Source organism: Castanea sativa, chromosome 7, assembly GCF_040712315.1.
Source record: "Castanea sativa cultivar Marrone di Chiusa Pesio chromosome 7, ASM4071231v1".
NCBI classification, from domain to species: domain Eukaryota; kingdom Viridiplantae; phylum Streptophyta; class Magnoliopsida; order Fagales; family Fagaceae; genus Castanea; species Castanea sativa.
The window spans coordinates 20642163-20660035 of record NC_134019.1 but is presented as its reverse complement, the minus strand read 5'-3'; the positions used below and the strand labels follow the sequence as shown (position 1 = coordinate 20660035).

General features: G+C 33.8%; 1 protein-coding gene across 1 annotated transcript; it reads left to right on the top strand.

Moving 5' to 3' along the window:
* Positions 1-279: 279 nt before the first annotated feature.
* On the top strand, positions 280-1258 carry LOC142644116 (ATP-dependent DNA helicase PIF1-like). The gene is made up of 2 exons (XM_075818793.1): positions 280-482; positions 613-1258. The coding sequence occupies exons 1-2, from the start codon at positions 280-282 to the stop codon at positions 1256-1258; spliced, it is 849 nt and encodes a 282-aa protein (XP_075674908.1).
* The last annotated feature ends 16615 nt before the right edge of the window (positions 1259-17873 follow it).

Below are 17873 nucleotides of genomic sequence, written 5' to 3'. Positions count from 1 at the left end.
CAACATCTACAAAGGGCTTTTGAATAGCCTCAATAGAAGAACATGGAATCCTTGATACTTTAATGCAACCCAGGGAGCAATTCAGGGTGCTCTGGAAAGTCTTCAAACTTCATAATCTGCCCTATCTGTTGTGCAGCAAGGTGGGCATATCTTATTGGTGCCACTGGAGAAAGAAATGACGGTGAGATGGAGAAATAACAGCAAAGCAACCACGTAAGCAAATCCTTCATAAAACGTAATAGCATATGACAGTGTCTGCTTGAGGCAAGAGACATTCGAATGTCGTCAGCTTTAAGAAGATTGTTTGCAACAATATTGGTATTTTGTCTACCAACTGGAGTAAGAGAATTGTGGAATGAGTTCTACCCATATATGGTAGAAGATTACCCATCAACATCTGTTACAACAGAGACACATCGTACAAATAAACTTCTTAATGATTTAGAGGCATTGCTCTTGCAACATGGAAAGCACATCACGGAGTATGATTTGCCAATTTCAACTGGAGAATATTAAAATAATTCAACTATACCAAGACTTATACAAGATAAGCTAACTGTTCCTAATGTAGATGAAGAACTCACTTTAATTGAGAATTTGAATAATGACCAGAGTTGCATATGAGACAATCATGATAGTTATTGATCGTAAGGAAAGCATGATATTCTTTGTCAATGGGCCAGGAGGAACTGGGAAAACATTTTTGTATCGCACAATATTGGCAACCTCGAGAAAAGCCGGTCATATTGCAATTGCCACAGTTACATCTAGCATAGCAGCATTACTCCCTGGTGGAAGAACAACGCATTCCAGGTTTAAGATTCCTTTAACTCCTGATGCTTCATCTACTTGCTCAATAAGTAAACAATCAGACTTAGTTGAACTTATTAGGCGTGCCACCATAATTATTTGGAATGAAGCCCCAATGGTAAATCGACGTGCACTTGAATCTTTATATAGAACATTTAAAGATATTATAGAAGTAAATTTACCTTTTGGTGGGAAGGTGCTAATTTTTGGGGGAGATCTTAGTCAAGTACTTCCAGTTGTTCCAAAGGGTACAAAGGCAGAAATGATTGATGCATACATAATGAAGTCTCCATTATGGAAAGACGTCAAAGTGTTATATTTGAAGCAGAATATGAGGTCTGTCAACGATGAAAAGTTTGCCGAGTATATACAATGCATCGATGATAGGAATGAACCATTTATAATGGATGATTTGATTAAACTACCCCCTTCAATGGCAATGCAATGAGAGGGTCAACATTCTATATAAAACTTGATTGATCAAGTTTTTCCAAGTTTGCAAGAACATGCCAATGATGCAAGATATATGGTTGATAGAGCTTTGCTAACACCTATAAATGATGATGTTGAATAGCCTAATGCAAAGATAATTTCTTAGTTTCCAAGAGATGAGTTTACATTACATTCTTTTGATGAGGTCGAAGGAGATACACAATATCTATATCAACAAGAATTCCTAAATTCTATATCTCCAGGAGGTTTACCACCACATGTATTAAGGCTGAAAAAGGGTGCTCCAATTATGGTGTTGCGCAATATAGATCCAAAAGCTGGATTATGTAATGGTACAAGATTAATATTCCATGGATGTTTTAACAACGTAATTGACGCTAAAATTTTGACTGGACAATATGTTGGTACACGCGTTTTCTTGCCAAGAATCCCTTTGAAGACAACTGAAAATGTAAACATGCCATTTGTAATGATCAGACGACAATTTCCTGTATGTTTGAGCTTTGCAATTACAATAAACAAAGCGCAAGGTCAGACAATTCCAACAGTTGGAATTTATCTTCTTGATCATGTTTTTAGTCATGGCCTATTATATGTGGCGTTATAAAGGGGAGTCTCCCAATCCACCACAAAACTATTGGTGCAAAAAGGAACAATACTTGAGGAAGGTGTTCACACAAGAAATAGTGTATAAAGATGTTTTGTTCCCTTCATCATAGGTATTAATTAACAATTGGAAAGAATAGTCTTACATATACATTTATTTTAATAATTTACAAATTTTAATGGTTATGCGGTCTACGTTTTCATATTTTTTATGTATACAATTAATTGATAACAGGAAGGATGCCCAACTCAAATGTGAGGATCGAGTCTACTATGCTAAATAATGGAGTGCATGCTGTTCCTACTACTTATTGGGAGAATTGGAAGGATGATCATTCAATATTAAACATGGAGGCCATTGATAACAAGGTATATTTCTTTTTAATGATATCTTTAATCAGCATCTCTTTCTACTGTTTTATAAAAATTAATATTGAAATGTCATGTTGCGTATGGGTTAGGTTTGCAAATTGGAAATTTATTCATCGGGTTGGGGATTTACAATTCGAGCTGACAAGAAAGAGCTTTGGAAAGAAGTGAAACGAGTTTTAGAGTCACAAGAATTGGAAAGGTTTGTTACGCTATTTTTTAAAATAGGAAAATAACTAATTGATAGTCTTAATATATAATAAAAAAAAGTAAAAAAAAAAATCTTCATTTTGAAGTTCCAAGAACAAAGACAAATAACAAATCAATGTCAAGAGCAATGAGGTTTCCAACATCCATAAGAATAAAGACAAAGGAAAAATGAAGGACAATGTGATCTCTAACACTCATGCCAACAAAGACAAACGGAGAGTTAAAATCAAGGACAATGTGGTTTCCGACATCCATGAGAAAAAAAAAAACAAACAAAAAAAAAACCAAGGACGATGCAATTTTCAACATCCAAAACAGTAAAGACAAACAGAAAATGAGAGTGAAGGATGATGCAATAATAAAGCAAGTACAAATCATTACCACATCTACTTTTTTAAATAAAGAAAAATACTTAATTACATAGTTTGGATATAAATTTAAAAAAAAAAATGGTAATTAAATGATAGTTCTTCAAGTCCCAAGCTGAAGTAGACCATTTCACATACATGGAGCTATGCAATATCATCACAAGGTCAGTTCAAATATTTCATTTCACAAGTTTATACTTCATGTTTATTGTACTTATCATTATTGTGTACGCTTTAAAGTCTCTATTAATAACACAAACACACACATTTTGTATCATAGGTTCATGGCAAATGCTGCTGGAAAGCAATTAGAATGTGGAACAAATAACATTGCTCCACCAACTTCTCCACTGTAACCAGCATAATATTAACAAGTTCAAATATTTCATGTTTCAGATGTAGTGAATTATTTTACAGTTTTACCTGATATAAATATTTCACTTTTCTACATTGATCCATCAACTTTTCATAATAGCTTTTGTAAAGGTCACCACATGTATTTTGTAAGTAGTTTTATTATTACGATTTTATTATGCATTTTCATTATATGCACTATTTATAAGATTTATTCAATGGATCTTTTTTTCCTCTCCCTATAGGTTAATAATAAATTATAGCTTCATCTTCCAATTAATAACACGTTGATTACTACATTAAAAAAAATTGGCAAAAATGGATAATAATTACGGAATACTAGCCTTTGAGCACGCGCTCACACGTGTACTCAAAGGCTCTTCTATTTTTTGGGTAAGAGTTAATTTAGAGCATTTATTATAATTTGAGAGTACTATATTTTCCAATCACAAAAAAAAAAAAAAAAACCTAGAGGTGTGATAAATGTTATGCATTAGCAGTTGAAATAATTTTTCATCATACTCCTTGGTTTTTTTGTGATTGAAAAATGTGATACTCTCAAATTATAATAAATGTTCTAAATTAACCCTTACCCAAAAAATATAAGAGCCTCTGAGCACCGCGTGAGCACGTGCTCAGAGCCTAGTTTGAGTTTAAGACTTTAAATTAAATGTCTCTTAAACTCAAATCACTTTTATACACTTATTGATCTATGCAGTTCAAATTACTTTTATACACTTATTTCTTTGGAGTAATGCTTAATAAATTTTAGGGGTATTTTATAGAGAAGTGCTACGTCCACAACATTTTTACAACAATTTTACAACAAATCATAGGTGGTTAGTTGTTATAGGTTCAAATTTGAATCTAACACTAAGATTACTTTTTTGTCCCAACAATAACAACCAGTAACAACTTGCCACTTAGGATTTGTTGTAAAAATGTTGTGGACATATCATTTCTCTATTTTATATATTGTAGGGAGATGGTAAGTTAACTAGCTTAGAGAAAAAAGTGTATTAAATTTCAGAGTAAAGTAGTTATATGTGAGTAAAATGTGGGGAGTGGATAGGAGAGTGGCTGGTTTTTTTTTCCTGTTTAAAATTTAAATATATCCCCTCTTTCTTCACGTAATTGAGAGCTCTTTGTTGTTCTTCTTCTTTTATAATTTATAATTATTATTACTATCTTTTTTTTTTTGTTTCCATAATTAGTATTACTATTATTTTGGAATGAAGACTTGGGGAGCTCTGCTCCCTCTTCTTTGTATTTAATATATAGGTATATGATATGTTAAGTGGGGTTATCTTTGTCCTTAAAAATGAAATTGAGTTGTATCTTTTTTTTAAAAAAAATAAGAAAATAAAGTTGCATATTAAATTAGAGATTTGTTTTGATAACAAGATACTTTATCTTCAACAAAGGTTGATTTAGCTATGTTAGCTAAACAAAGGTGGAGGTTGCTGCATGATGATAGCTCTTTAGTTTATCAATGCCTTAAAGCTAGATATTGTCCTAGAACTCATTTATTTGATGCCAAGGAATCCCCAAATTGTTCCTTTGTGTGGAAGAGTATTGTCACTGCTTTGCCTATCTTGAAGTCGTGATGTTGTTGGAGAGTTGGGAATGGCCTTTCCATTCGGGTTTCAATGGATAAATGGATACCGAATTACCCAACAAATGGGCCTTTGTTTCCAGTCAAAGATGAGGTTCAAGAGGTGACAGTGGTTGAATTAATTGATCAAGAATTGCATGACTGGAGATTTAAATTTATTATGAACATGTTTGAGTAAGTGGATGCAGAAACCATTTGTAGAATCCAGCTTAGCCAAAGAGATGTGAAAGACACTATGACCTGGCTGCATCATAAAAAGGGGTTGTTTACTGTCAAGTCCGCATATAAGGTGGCGAGGGAAGTTTTGCACGGAGGAGATAAAGCTGAGACCTCAAGGGGCTGCTTGGGGAGAAGAGTGTGGACTGCATTATGGAAGCTTCGGATTCCAAATAAGATTAAAGTATTTGGGTAGAGAGCTTGCAATGATATCTTGCCAACAAAACTAAATCTGTCAAAGCAAAAAAATAATTGAGGATGCGATGTGTCCTATATGTATGAGATTTCCGGAGTCTACAATCCATGCTTTGTGAGAATGTGAGGCGGCCAAGGATGTATGGGCTAGTAGTTTGAAAATTCTGCAGAAGGGGGTCTCAGGTTTGGCTGATATTCTTCACCTAATAGAGTATTTGCTGGATTAGGTTGAGGTACATGCTATGGAGGAGGCCTTGGTTCAAGCTTGGTTGATTTGGAATCGAAGAAACCGAGTTGTACTTAGAGGGAAGTTCCATCTGGGATGGTTGATTATTCGAGCAAGAGGGCTGTTAGAGGAGTTTTGGATTGCCCAAGACCAGATGAGAACCGAACCAATGATGCAGCAAGCTCAGGATACCTAGCAACCTCCTCCACAGTCGATATTCAAGCTTAATTTTGATGTAGCGGTGTTTTCAGGCCTCAACAGACCTGGGTATGGTGCAATTATACACAATGAGAAAGGTGAGGTTATGGCAGCCATGGCAGCTTAGGGTCTGGAAGTGTTTTGCAATGAGGAAGCTGAACTACTTGCATGTAGAAAGGCGATTGAGTTTGAGGTGGATGCCGGCTTACCTGAATTAGTTAGTGAAGGAGATAACAGTTTGGCTATGACAGCTATTTCAATGCCGAAGATTGATCAATAAATGCTTGGGAATGTGGTTGGGGATATTCAACACTTACTTAGAAATTTGCATTGGGTAAAGGTTGATTGTATTAGGAGAGGGGGAAATCGGGTTGCTCATGTATTAACTTAATTTGCTAGGAAAGCTCAATTTGCTAGGAATATTTTTGAGGATATGTATTGGATGGAAGATGTGCCTCCAATAGCTAGAGAAGCTCTATACCAAGATGCTAATTTTTCTGATTAATTGAATGATATGCTTCGGTTTCAAAAAAACAAACAAACAAAGGTTGATTTAAGTTTGGAGTCAGCATTGTTATCGATTACAAGATTAACACTAATCCATATAAAACCAACTTATTTTGCTCCCACTTAAATCTGATTCCTCACTTCCCAAGAAACCAACTAGTTTGATCGCTCTAGACTAGAGAAAATCCCTCATCAAAGAAAGTAAGAAAGAATACCCACCCAACCATGCTCATGCTCGAGAATTTGTGGCATTATTCCCAATCTACAACCACAGCCTCACAACACTTCACCCAAATCTTGGTGGAATAACGCTCCCTACTGCATTCTCCCTGTCTACATTGCAATCTTGGTCTACCTAATTCCCTATGATTCAAGGGTACGTACGTACATACTATAATGTATAAATAGTAATTTTCCCCTCACTTTCTTCAACGCTTTTCACTCACCTCTTGATGCTTTTTTTCCGAAGCAGGACAAAAGTCACAAAACACTCTGCATTCCTGATCTCCCTTACCAGTATGGGTATTCATACTCGGGTGATTTTGCAGTCTCTCATGAGAGAGAAGGTGCAGAAATGACCCCCATAGTAAAATATGTGGACTTAGTCTCGGACTACCCTTATTCAGATCAAACCCGAATGGCCATCATGAAGAAATATGTCGAGGACTTAGTCTCGAACTACCCTTATTCAGATCAAACCCGAATGGCCATCATGAAGAAATATGTCAAAGACTTAATCTCGCACTACCCTTATTCAGGTCAAACCCGAATACCCATAATGAAGAAATATATCGATGCCCTAGTCTCGAACTACACTTATTCAGATCAAACCCGAATGGCCATAATGAAGAAATATGTCGAGTATGTCAAGAACTTAGTCTCGAACTACCCTTATTCAGATCAAACCCAAATGACCATAATCAGCAAATATTTCGAGGACTCAGTCTCGAACTACCCTTATCAGAAACGAACCCAAGGTAGTGATCCCGTTGCGTGTACATCTAGTCATGATTCTAAATCTACTAGTATATCCAAGAATATTTTGCTCCCAGCAGACAGGTAACAATAACTCAAATCTATAAATATCATTGAGAAAATATATTGTTCTCTCACGATTTTTTACTCTTGTATTTATGATTCATGTATCTCGTATTTAAGAGTTATATTGATACATCAGTCTGCAATATTCTCAGAATTACCGTTTTTTTATCTGTTACTCGTTTGTGGACACTTTCTTCGTAATAGGTTATTGATTATTTGACAAAAAGAATACTAATATTACAGCCCAATTCTGTGTCATCTTTGATAGCTTATTGATGGTGCTGCTATAAAGAATTTTTTTTAATTGTTTGTTGAGGTAATTTTTATTGGCAAATTGCTGGTTAGGAAGAATGAATTGAAGTGGGTGAGAAACTTGGTTCTTAGAGGACTAACTTGCTTTCTAAATCTTGCCATTGTAACGAATCAGCGCATGTTTAGGTTTTCTAGCGGTTTTGAACCTGTTTTTGTTTTAGAGGATGTAGAAGTCAGGTTACTTCTAAAACTTTGCCAATTAGCCATTGACATTTCTGTCATTGTCACACTTTTTTTTTTCAGTTTCATATTTTAGTACCAAATTTAATCCTACTTGTGCAGGTCTATTCTAATAATATTAGTATACTCCATTTCATAAAAGCTAATGGGTTCTATTGAGCAAGCTTTACGAGAAAACATAACTTTTGAGGCAACAGTTACAAAGATGATTATCTAATTGCTTTTCTAAGTTGTTCAACTGTGACTGCTTTTATCTTGAAAAGCAACCATGATTTGCTATTCAAAGATATTCTAGATTGGTAAAAATTTTCTCTAAGTGTTTGGATACCGCTTATTTTGTTGAAACTGAAAAATTATTGCTGAAAGTACTGTAGATAAAGATAAAAAAATAGTTGAAATAGTACAGTAGGGCCTATGAATAGTGCCAAAAGGTGCAGTGGGACCCATGAATAATAGCAAATATAAGTTGAATAGTGAAATAATAATTTTAATTTTTTATCATCATCCAAACGCACACTAAAGGGGTGTTTAATTTGCCTTAATATGAATTACATTTAAGGCCACAATTAATTTGCATATAACATTTTGGTAATCTAAGATTACTAAGGTAATGCCACCACCTTATTAAATAGAGGTAATCTTACATTACCTATACTGGTGTATAACTTGTCCATATGCACGGTATAATTAAAAAAAAAATACAATTACACACACACACACATATATATATATATATATATATATAAATTCAAATTATACTCTCTCTTTTATTTTTTATTTTAATTTTTTTTGGATATACACATGAGTTTAATTTTTTTTTTCTTTTTGTTTATTGGGTTTTTGATAATTTTTTTTTTTTTTACAAAATAGGAATTCTACTCTAGTTTAATCTAAGTATATATGTGTGTGAAACTCCCTCTTAGAGATTAACCCTGGCCCTTGCCTCCCACACCCTACAAGCATTTATTTATATTACATTCTGTCTTTTGCACTTCATTAACTTATCTAAAAAAAAAAATTTTAATTTAAATAAGACATATGGCGCAAAATTAAACAACAATTAGAATTCAATTTAGAACCTAAGAGCAACCACATCAGCTCTTTTAAAAATTTCCTCTATTTTACACAAAAAATCTATCTTTTCTATTTTACACTATCACTTTTACAAAATCTTCACATCAGTTCCTCTATTTTACCCATCTTTTAATTAAATAATCAATACTCTCACAATTTTTTATTATTTTTCCTAACCAACAAACGCGCGCTCTCTCTCTCCTCTCATTTTTGATTTTTTTCTCTCTCTCTTCTTTCTCATTTCTGATTCTTTCTCATTTCTGATTCTTTCTCATTTATGATTTTTTTTTCTCTCTCTTTTTTCTCATTTCTCATTCTTTTCTCTCTCGCTCTCTCTTTCTCTCCTTTCTCATTTCAGACTTTTTTTTTCTCTCTCTCTCTCTCTACCATCACGTTTCAGATCATCTCTCTCTCTCTCTCTACCATCCCGTTTCAGATCATCTCTCTCTCTCTCTACCCATTTCAGAATCTCTCTCTCTCTCTCTCTCGATTAACACTTCAATCCACTCGGATCCGAGCTCCGATCTGCTCGGATCCGAGCTCCGATCCATGATTCACCAGCTCCGAGCTCGGATCCGCTCGGATTCGTCCGATCCACGAGCTTCAATCCGCTCGGATCCGTCTGATCCACGAGCTCCGATCCGCTCCGATCCGTCCGATCCACGAGCTCCGATCCGCGCCAATCCACCAGCTCCGATCCGCGCTGATCCACTGGCTCCGATCCGAGCTCCGAGCTCCGAGCTCCGATCCGCTCCGATCCACCGGCTCCGATCCGAGCTCCGAGCTCCGATCCACCAGCTCCGATCCACCAGTTCTGATCCGAGCTTCGAGTTTCGATCCACGATCCACCAGCTCGGAGCTCCGATCCACAAGGTCCGATCCACAGCCACGAGCTCCGATCCGAGCTCCGATCTACTATCTGTGTGTATCTCTTTTTTTTTTTTTTTTGAGAAGTGTATCGCTGTGATGATTTCTGTGTGTTTGTTTGTGGGTGTGTTTGTATGCATCTGAGAAAAACGAAGATGAGCAGTTAACTAGGTTGTTGAGCACGGATAGGAGAGAGAAAAAAAGGAGCCAATGGAAATTAATAAAAAAAAAAAGGGATAAACGAGCTACAGTAACCGTGTTAATATACACGGTTACTGTAACTCGGGGATAGGTTTGCACAATTTTACATGTTTTTACACCCACTGATGTGTGCATTTTTTGGCTCAAAATGTGTAAAATTGGTAGTTTTTTGTGTTTTAGATGATTTTAACTGGACTGATGTGGATGCTCTAATTGAATTTTCTCTCAACTTTGCCTATATATATATATATATGGAAATGTAATTATATTTTCAATTGACAAAATTGCCCCTGCTCATAGATTTTTAATTTCAAATTTTCCTTGGATGCTCTCTCATCAAATTTAAAGTTCAAACCATAGCAGACGATTTCATACCATACCAGCCGGTCCGGCCGGTATTTATCATACCAGTATGCACACCAGTACAGAAACGTAGGTGTTTTGTGCCGGTTAAAATACCGGCCATGCCAGACCCGTTTCAGCCGTACCGGAAAATATATTGGGTTTCGCCCGTAGGTGTTGATCTAAACGCACACAGTGACCCAAAAACGCTGTCGATCAACGTTCTTGTGTGAGACTAGAGAGAGAGGTCTAGAAGCTGGCTAGCAGTGACGTCGTTCTCTTCATCTTGGCCTCACAGTGGTAACAATGAAGCTGGCTGGCGGTGAACGGCACCACTAGCATTCATTAAGGCTGCGAAACGTAGTTGAATGCTTGATCTACAAATAAGGGAGAAAGAGATCAAATCCGAAAATGTTTGTTGACTGATGGGGAGAGATACATGTGGTGGAGTAAAAAGTGAAAAACCGTGTGAGACTAGAGAGGCTGTGTGAAGTGAAATGAGAAATTGAAGTGAAGTGATTAGAAGTTAACGTGTGTGGTGGAGTAAAAAGCTGACAAAAGATACTTCGAAAATGTGAAAGCTGAAAAGTATCAAAACTCACGTTAGCTTTTGAGTTCTTGGCTTTATCACCAACAAATTTTTCTAATTATTTTATTTGATTCTACCAAATCCATCTCACTTATTATCTAATTATCTCATCTAAACCTTTTTGTTGATTTTTTTTTTTGGTCTTATTTTTTTTAATAAACTTGTAAGCTTAAATAGTTTAACTGCTTAACAACTTAACTTTTACCAAATAATTAAATTTGTAAATATACAAATAATATATATACTTTTAAATTTATTAATATATATATATATTATGTTTTAAATATAGTAGATGATCCTATGTAATTTGTATTAACTTTATTATTTGTTTTTTTTGTATACAATGAACAATTAAATTTTCTTTTTTTTATAGTGTTTTTTTTTTTTTGGGTATGCAATGAACAATTGAAGTAATGTTTTATGAGAAACAGGAATTTTTGAGGTAATATTTTATGGTAAATAGAGATTGTGTGTGTGTGTGCATGTGCGTGTGTGTATTAAATATACAAAATAACGGTAAATCTGAAACGGTACACTAGTATTAACCGATACTCGAAATATATCGTACTGCTGGTCAAACCGGTACAACCTCCAGTACGGTATTGACTTCCTTGATTCAAACCCTAGCCGCTCTCTCATCAAATTCAAAGTTCATCCAAAACACACACACTAAGAATAACTTTTGCTCCTCTCACCCTGAGGAGATTCCCTGGAAACTAATAGAGTGATTTGTAATTTATCAAAGGTTCCACTGGATGATTTTGCACACCTCTCCTTGTGCCCACGCCTCTAAGAGTCTAGAAATTACATTTTGCGAAAGTCAATATGGAAAATGCTTTCTTTGTTATGTGGGAAATGATATATTCTCCTAATAATGTTTTATACCTTGGATTACAAACTGACTTATCTTCTAAAATTTCCCTTTTTTGTGAATCAGGTCCGAAAGCACTTTGAATGTGCTACCCCAATCAAAATAGATACATTTCAATATTTGGATGTGCTACCACAGCTCATGAATTACTAGCTAGAAGTTCCGACTGGTTTCTCTATACGCAAATTCCATGCATCAATATCGAGACTAGTAAAATTTAGGGATAATTGTTATTGTTTGTTAATTATTTTGAATTTTATGTAGTTTTCGTAATGTTCGGTTTAGGGTTATTATTTTGCTTGAATTTTAGGTGTATTTATTGATTTTCTACTCAAAATAAGGTCGAATCATGATAGACTATCAATTTTTCAAAAGCTTTTCATAGAGTTTATTTCTTTTGCTAGTGGATTTTAGGTTTTTTTTTTTTTTTTGGGTTCAAAGAATTTCTTATGGATTTGAGAGTATTGTTAAGGTTTCTGTTCTGCATCGTTTTTACATAATGGTGTTAAGCAATAAGCATATGCATGATCCTTAGTTCATTAGTTTTTTTTTTTTCTTATTTTTTCTTTCTAAATTTGAGTTAATTTATGTTGATTGTACGGGGCAAGTTGTAACCCTACTTGGCTACGTGTTTCTGACCACTAAAAGTTTTTAGTAGACATTAAAGAGGTACGTACTATGAGATAATATATGTGTGTATTGTTACAGTTAAGAATCATGTGGGTAAGTTCTGTATATTATTGATCAATTGTTTCTAGGGATATATGATTACCATAAAGATGTAAATCAACCCCATTTTTTCTCCAATAGAAAATATACTCTCTTTTTTTTTTTTCTTTTTTTAGATCTTATCTTAATTGTTTGTATTCCATTTTTTACATATTGCCCAACAAAATTACTCTTGATCTATTGATTATGCCTTTCGAATTTGAAATTGCAACTAATAGCAACATTCACTGGAACAATGATCCATCAACAAAGACAAAGTTTAGCCAATAATAATATGGCCTCAAATTTTGAAAATCTATCAGTTAGATTATATGTTCTTTATATTTTTAACATATATATCAAATTTCGTGTTAATTAGATATTATTTAATATTCAATTCATAAATTTATTTTTTACTCATAATTTTATACTACAAAAAAAAAAACAAAAATTAAACCTTAAACTTTAAACATTTAATTGTTGACATAGTTATTCATCTTTGATCTTCTGAAATTTTTTTAAGTAAATATATTGAATAAAGTTATAGCCAAATTTTGTCCTACGAGAAAAATAGAGAATTATTATATAGCCATAATTTTTAGGGAAAATTACACTTTGTCCACCTGTGGTTTTTCCGAAAAACACTTTGCCTACCTGTGGTTTAAAAATTGGCACTTTACCCACTTTAGGTTAGCTCCAATTATCTTCCATTACTCACTTCTGATAGAAACAGGGGTAAATTTGTATTTTTATTACCATTTTATGTCTCTCTCCTCTCAAAACATAAAAACTAAAAAATCAAGGGAAAAGAAGATCCAAAAACTAGGTTTTATAAAAATTAAAACTTAACTTTTACATCTTTTCATGAATCAACTTTTAGATCTTCTATTTTAACACATTAAAAATTGAAATTATGTGTTTCCTCACCTAAACCAAAGAATGGAAAAAAAAAAAATCAATTAAGTTCACTAGGTCTTGCTCTAAGAAGCACCATGGCCTAAGCTAAATTCGCATAAAGAATTCATTTAGACTAACTCAATTCTTTCCTTCAAGCTAACAATAGAAAGAGGATGATGTGTATCCTGCAATCCCAGACATAAGTGCATATATAACTACCAGTGCAATAAACAAAGCTCCTCGGTTGTATGGATAAAAAACACCAACCAACTCAAGCATTAAAATGAAGACAGTGCTGGAAATACAAACAAAGAATGAAAAGGGCATTTAGGACAATGATGTGATAAACTAAGCTTCATGAATCTAAACAAAATATGAAAATAAAAAGATCCTTACAGAATGAACAATTGGCTGCCAAAACCAAGGGCAGTAGCAAACAAGGATTTGTACTTTGGGAACCAGAAAACATCACCATAAAGATGCATAATTTCAATTTTTAATGTGTTAAAATAGAATATTTAAAAGTTGATACATGAAAAGAAGATGTAAAAATTAGGTTTTAATTTTTACAAGACCTAGCTTTTAGATCTTATTTCCCTTGATTTTTTAGTTTTTTATTTTCTAAGAGAAGAGAGATATAAAAAGGTAACAAAAATACAAATTTACCCATGTTTTTAATAGAGGTGGGTAATAGAAGACAAACGGAGCTAACCTCAGGTGAGTAAAGTGTTAATTTTTAAACTACAGATAGGCAAAGTGTTTTTTAGGCAAACCACAGGTGGGCAAAGTGTAATTTTCCCTAATTTTTATCCAAAGAATAATTATCTATTCGTAGTATACTTTACCCCCTTATATGCTTTACAATTTTTTTTTTTTTTTTGAAACTTTACAAAGTTGTGAATTATAAAGCCAAAACATAGGAAAATGCAATGTGTTACTGCTATTTTATGAGCTTCACAGCCCCTAGAGAATTCTCTGTTAAATGAGCAGTAATTTTAGGACCGCATTCTTTATCACATTATTTTCAAAATTATCTTAGTAATTTTAGGCCGTAACATTTATCACACTATTTTCAAAAGTATTTTAAGTTGCAAGTTGTGACTTATGGCCTATCACTTTTATATAAATCTATTATTTTTCTTTCTTTCCCCCATGTCACATCACAGTTGTGGCACAATTTTTTTTCACATTTTCAGTTTGACCCTCACTTTAAAATAGTTAAATTCTTATTTTACCCCGCACTAAGGGCGTGTGGTGATTAGAACTCCATGTTTTATTATTGAAAAATGCTACATTTAAAACATTTTCATCACATTTTTACAATAAATTTCAGGTGACAGGTTATTACTCATTGTTACTATGTGACGAGTTGTTACTTATTATTACTAGTGAGGAAAAAAATAATTTCAATTGTAAATTTAAATTAAAAAAACCTATATTTGTAAACAAAAAAAAAAATCAGAAAAGTTCAATCAAATTTGGAATGAGAGGTCAGATTAAATCCAAAGCTAAGGCCCCGTTTGGTAACGGTATTTAAACAACAAAAATTGTTGTTTAAACACCATAACACGTACTTTCACACTTTTTCACCCACACATATTTTCATAAAACTTAAACAATGTTATTAGAAATCTTTTACCAAACGGGGCCCAACTTTTTTAATTTTCTTGCTTTCATCCAAATCAATAGTTAGTATTATAGTTTATAGGACATCAAACCCATACCGTCCTAACTCAAACACCTACAAGGCTACAAGTTTAAAACTTGGTATTTAGTTATATTTAGCACCTTGCACTTCAACTAGACATGACAAAATAGGTCAGAATTTTCTGACTTGACCTAACCTGATCCAAAAAATGCCCGACCCAAACCCGATTTTTTTTACCCAAAGCAAAAATGGGTTGACTAGTGACCCGACCCGTGTTTTTTGCGGGTCAACCCAACCTAACTCACAACCCAACCCGTGACCTGAACTATTTTTTAAAACTTTTTTTTTTTGGTAAAAAAAAAAAAAATTTAAGACAATATTGATTTAATTGTTTGTTGTGAGTTTTAAGGAAACAATTGAGATATTTACATAACTGCATGCAAATGAATTAAAAGATGAATGGTTGAGTATTCTGTAATGAGTAAAGAATTTTAGATATCAAATAACAAACTACATGCCAAGATAATATGGTTACAATAGACTTAAAAATATAGATTTAAAATTGTAAATATGTGTGAAACACATTTATAAGTGTGAAAATAGTGAAGTCAAAGTATCAAATTAGCATAAATTATAAATACTTAGATCTATTTTTAAACAATTTATGTCCAAAATAAACAACTTTTCAAAATAAATTATGATATTTCCTAGAGTGTGTGCTGCTTAACAATAATATGATATTCATAAAAGAGACCATGTATAAATAAGTAAACAATCAAACTTTAACGTCTATTCTTAAATTGAAATAAAGTGCCAACCACAATTGATAATCGATTATAAAATTAATTTTCAAGATTGTAAATTTCTTATATGTTTTTATTCTTTGTCAAATGAGTTATCCAATAAGTTATTTGTAATTTTGTTTTATATTTTGGGATGTTGATTTTGTGTAGAAATAAAACTTATGTATTTGTTTTACTTATCTTTGTGTTATTTTTTTTTAAGTTAGCAATGATAGGATTTGTATAATTTTAAAATTATTGAATAAGTATTAATAAGTTTAACTGGGTTTATTCTTTATCTAAATGGTGAATTCAAAGTAACGCATTTTATATCAAGTAATTTGTTGCATAACTTTCTAAATGGCAAATACATATTGTTCTCTTTATTTATTTTTTTTTTAAAAAAAATTAATGTAAAAAATAGGGATTAACCCGACCCTACTTACAACCAAATTGACCAAAATCATTTTTTATCTCACTTAAAATGACCGCTTTGGGTTGTTCCCTGCTGTAGAGTCGTGACTCATGAGTCGAGTCATGTGTCATGGACAGTACAGGTAATTGAGGAGGCAATAGCATCGAATGGTTTCAGTACTAAATGGGCATCATGTCATGGAATGAGCCAACATTAAAACCAAACACTTTTTCTCAATGGACCAATAAATACGAACTATCATTCCCACTGATGATATTGAAAATCTTTGGCTAGCTACATGCTTCACATAAGGTTTGGGAGACTTGCAAAAACAATAATCATAGCTCAAAGTTTGGAACTAGTGTGGTGCAAGTCAAAGCTAATCTGACACTTTAGGCACAGACGGCATTGTCTTCTTAGCAGTTTGGATGAATATGTCCAACAACACCACAGAAGTATGGAGTATGAGGTTGATCTTGTTTCATTGGGACGTGGAAAAAGCTTAGATTTAGATTTATTCATGACCCTTTTTCCTTTACTATTTTCAGATTTTTCTAAATTCTAGGTCAATTTTCCACTTTGAGGGACAAAAGCCTACACTACACGGGGTTGATTTTCAGATTTTAATTTTTTTTTTCTTTTCCTTTTTTTGTATGAAGCTCTAGTCTCTTGATGCAATCGAGTTGAAGCTTGTAGCTTGCATGGTTGTCAAAATGCAGATACTGAATCTTAAAATCCTACAATCCAACCCAAAAAAAATAATGATCAATGAATAATTTTTCATGGTGTAGGATAAACATGGGATCATGATCTTGTATGAAGGGAATGTAAGATCCTACCCCCCCCCCCCCCCCCCCAAAAAAAAAAAAAAAGGACATTAATAAATTTTTACTTTTATGCAGTAGTGTCACACTGCGTGTAACAGATTTTAACAGTAGAACACTAACATTGATTTTCCCTCTCTAAATCTCTCTCTATATATAAGACCAATTAACTTCTACAGCTCCTACTAACTAACTTACCTACCTTCCTCACTTCTTTTCCAAGAAACCAACTCTGTTTTCCTTTTCCCGCTCTAGAGAAAATCCAATCTCCAAGAGAAAGTAAGAAAGAAAAAAAAAAAACCCAACCATGGTCAAGAAGATTATCCAAGGCATTCGCATTTGCAATCCACGCAACCATTTACTACTCACAGCTTTTCTGTGCGCTGTAATCTTTCTCATCGCAGTGCACACGGTGCAGTACTACTCCCTCAACAACAACCCTTTGTTGAGCGATATTCATCCACCTTTCAATGTTTCTTTACCGAAGCATGAAGACTCGGACTTCATCTCCGGTCCCCATTACCCTCCACCAACTCCAACTGGCAGCCACAGCTACAATTACAAGAAAGCTGAATGGGATGAGGATTCAAACTACCGGGTTGATTTTTTATCGACTTACAAAGAAATGGAAAGCAAATTCAAGGTGTATGTGTACCGAGATGATGTCCTCAACAAGTACTACAAGTTTCCCTTCCCTGCTACTGATCCTGATAGACTCACATGGGAGTACAGAAACGAGGGCTACTTCTTCCGTAATATCAATATGAGCACCTTTCTCACCACTGATCCTAAGCAGGCTCAGCTTTTCTTCATTCCAATTCGCACCCATCTAATGCAATCCATGGTATCTTTGTATCTATTTGTCTATATTTCTTTCAAAGAATAACATCACTTTGCTCTTGGTTTCGGCAATATGCATGTGTTATATCTGATTCTTGATATTATCCAGGCTTGATAATGGACTTTCTTGTGGCATGCAGGGACCCTATAAGAAA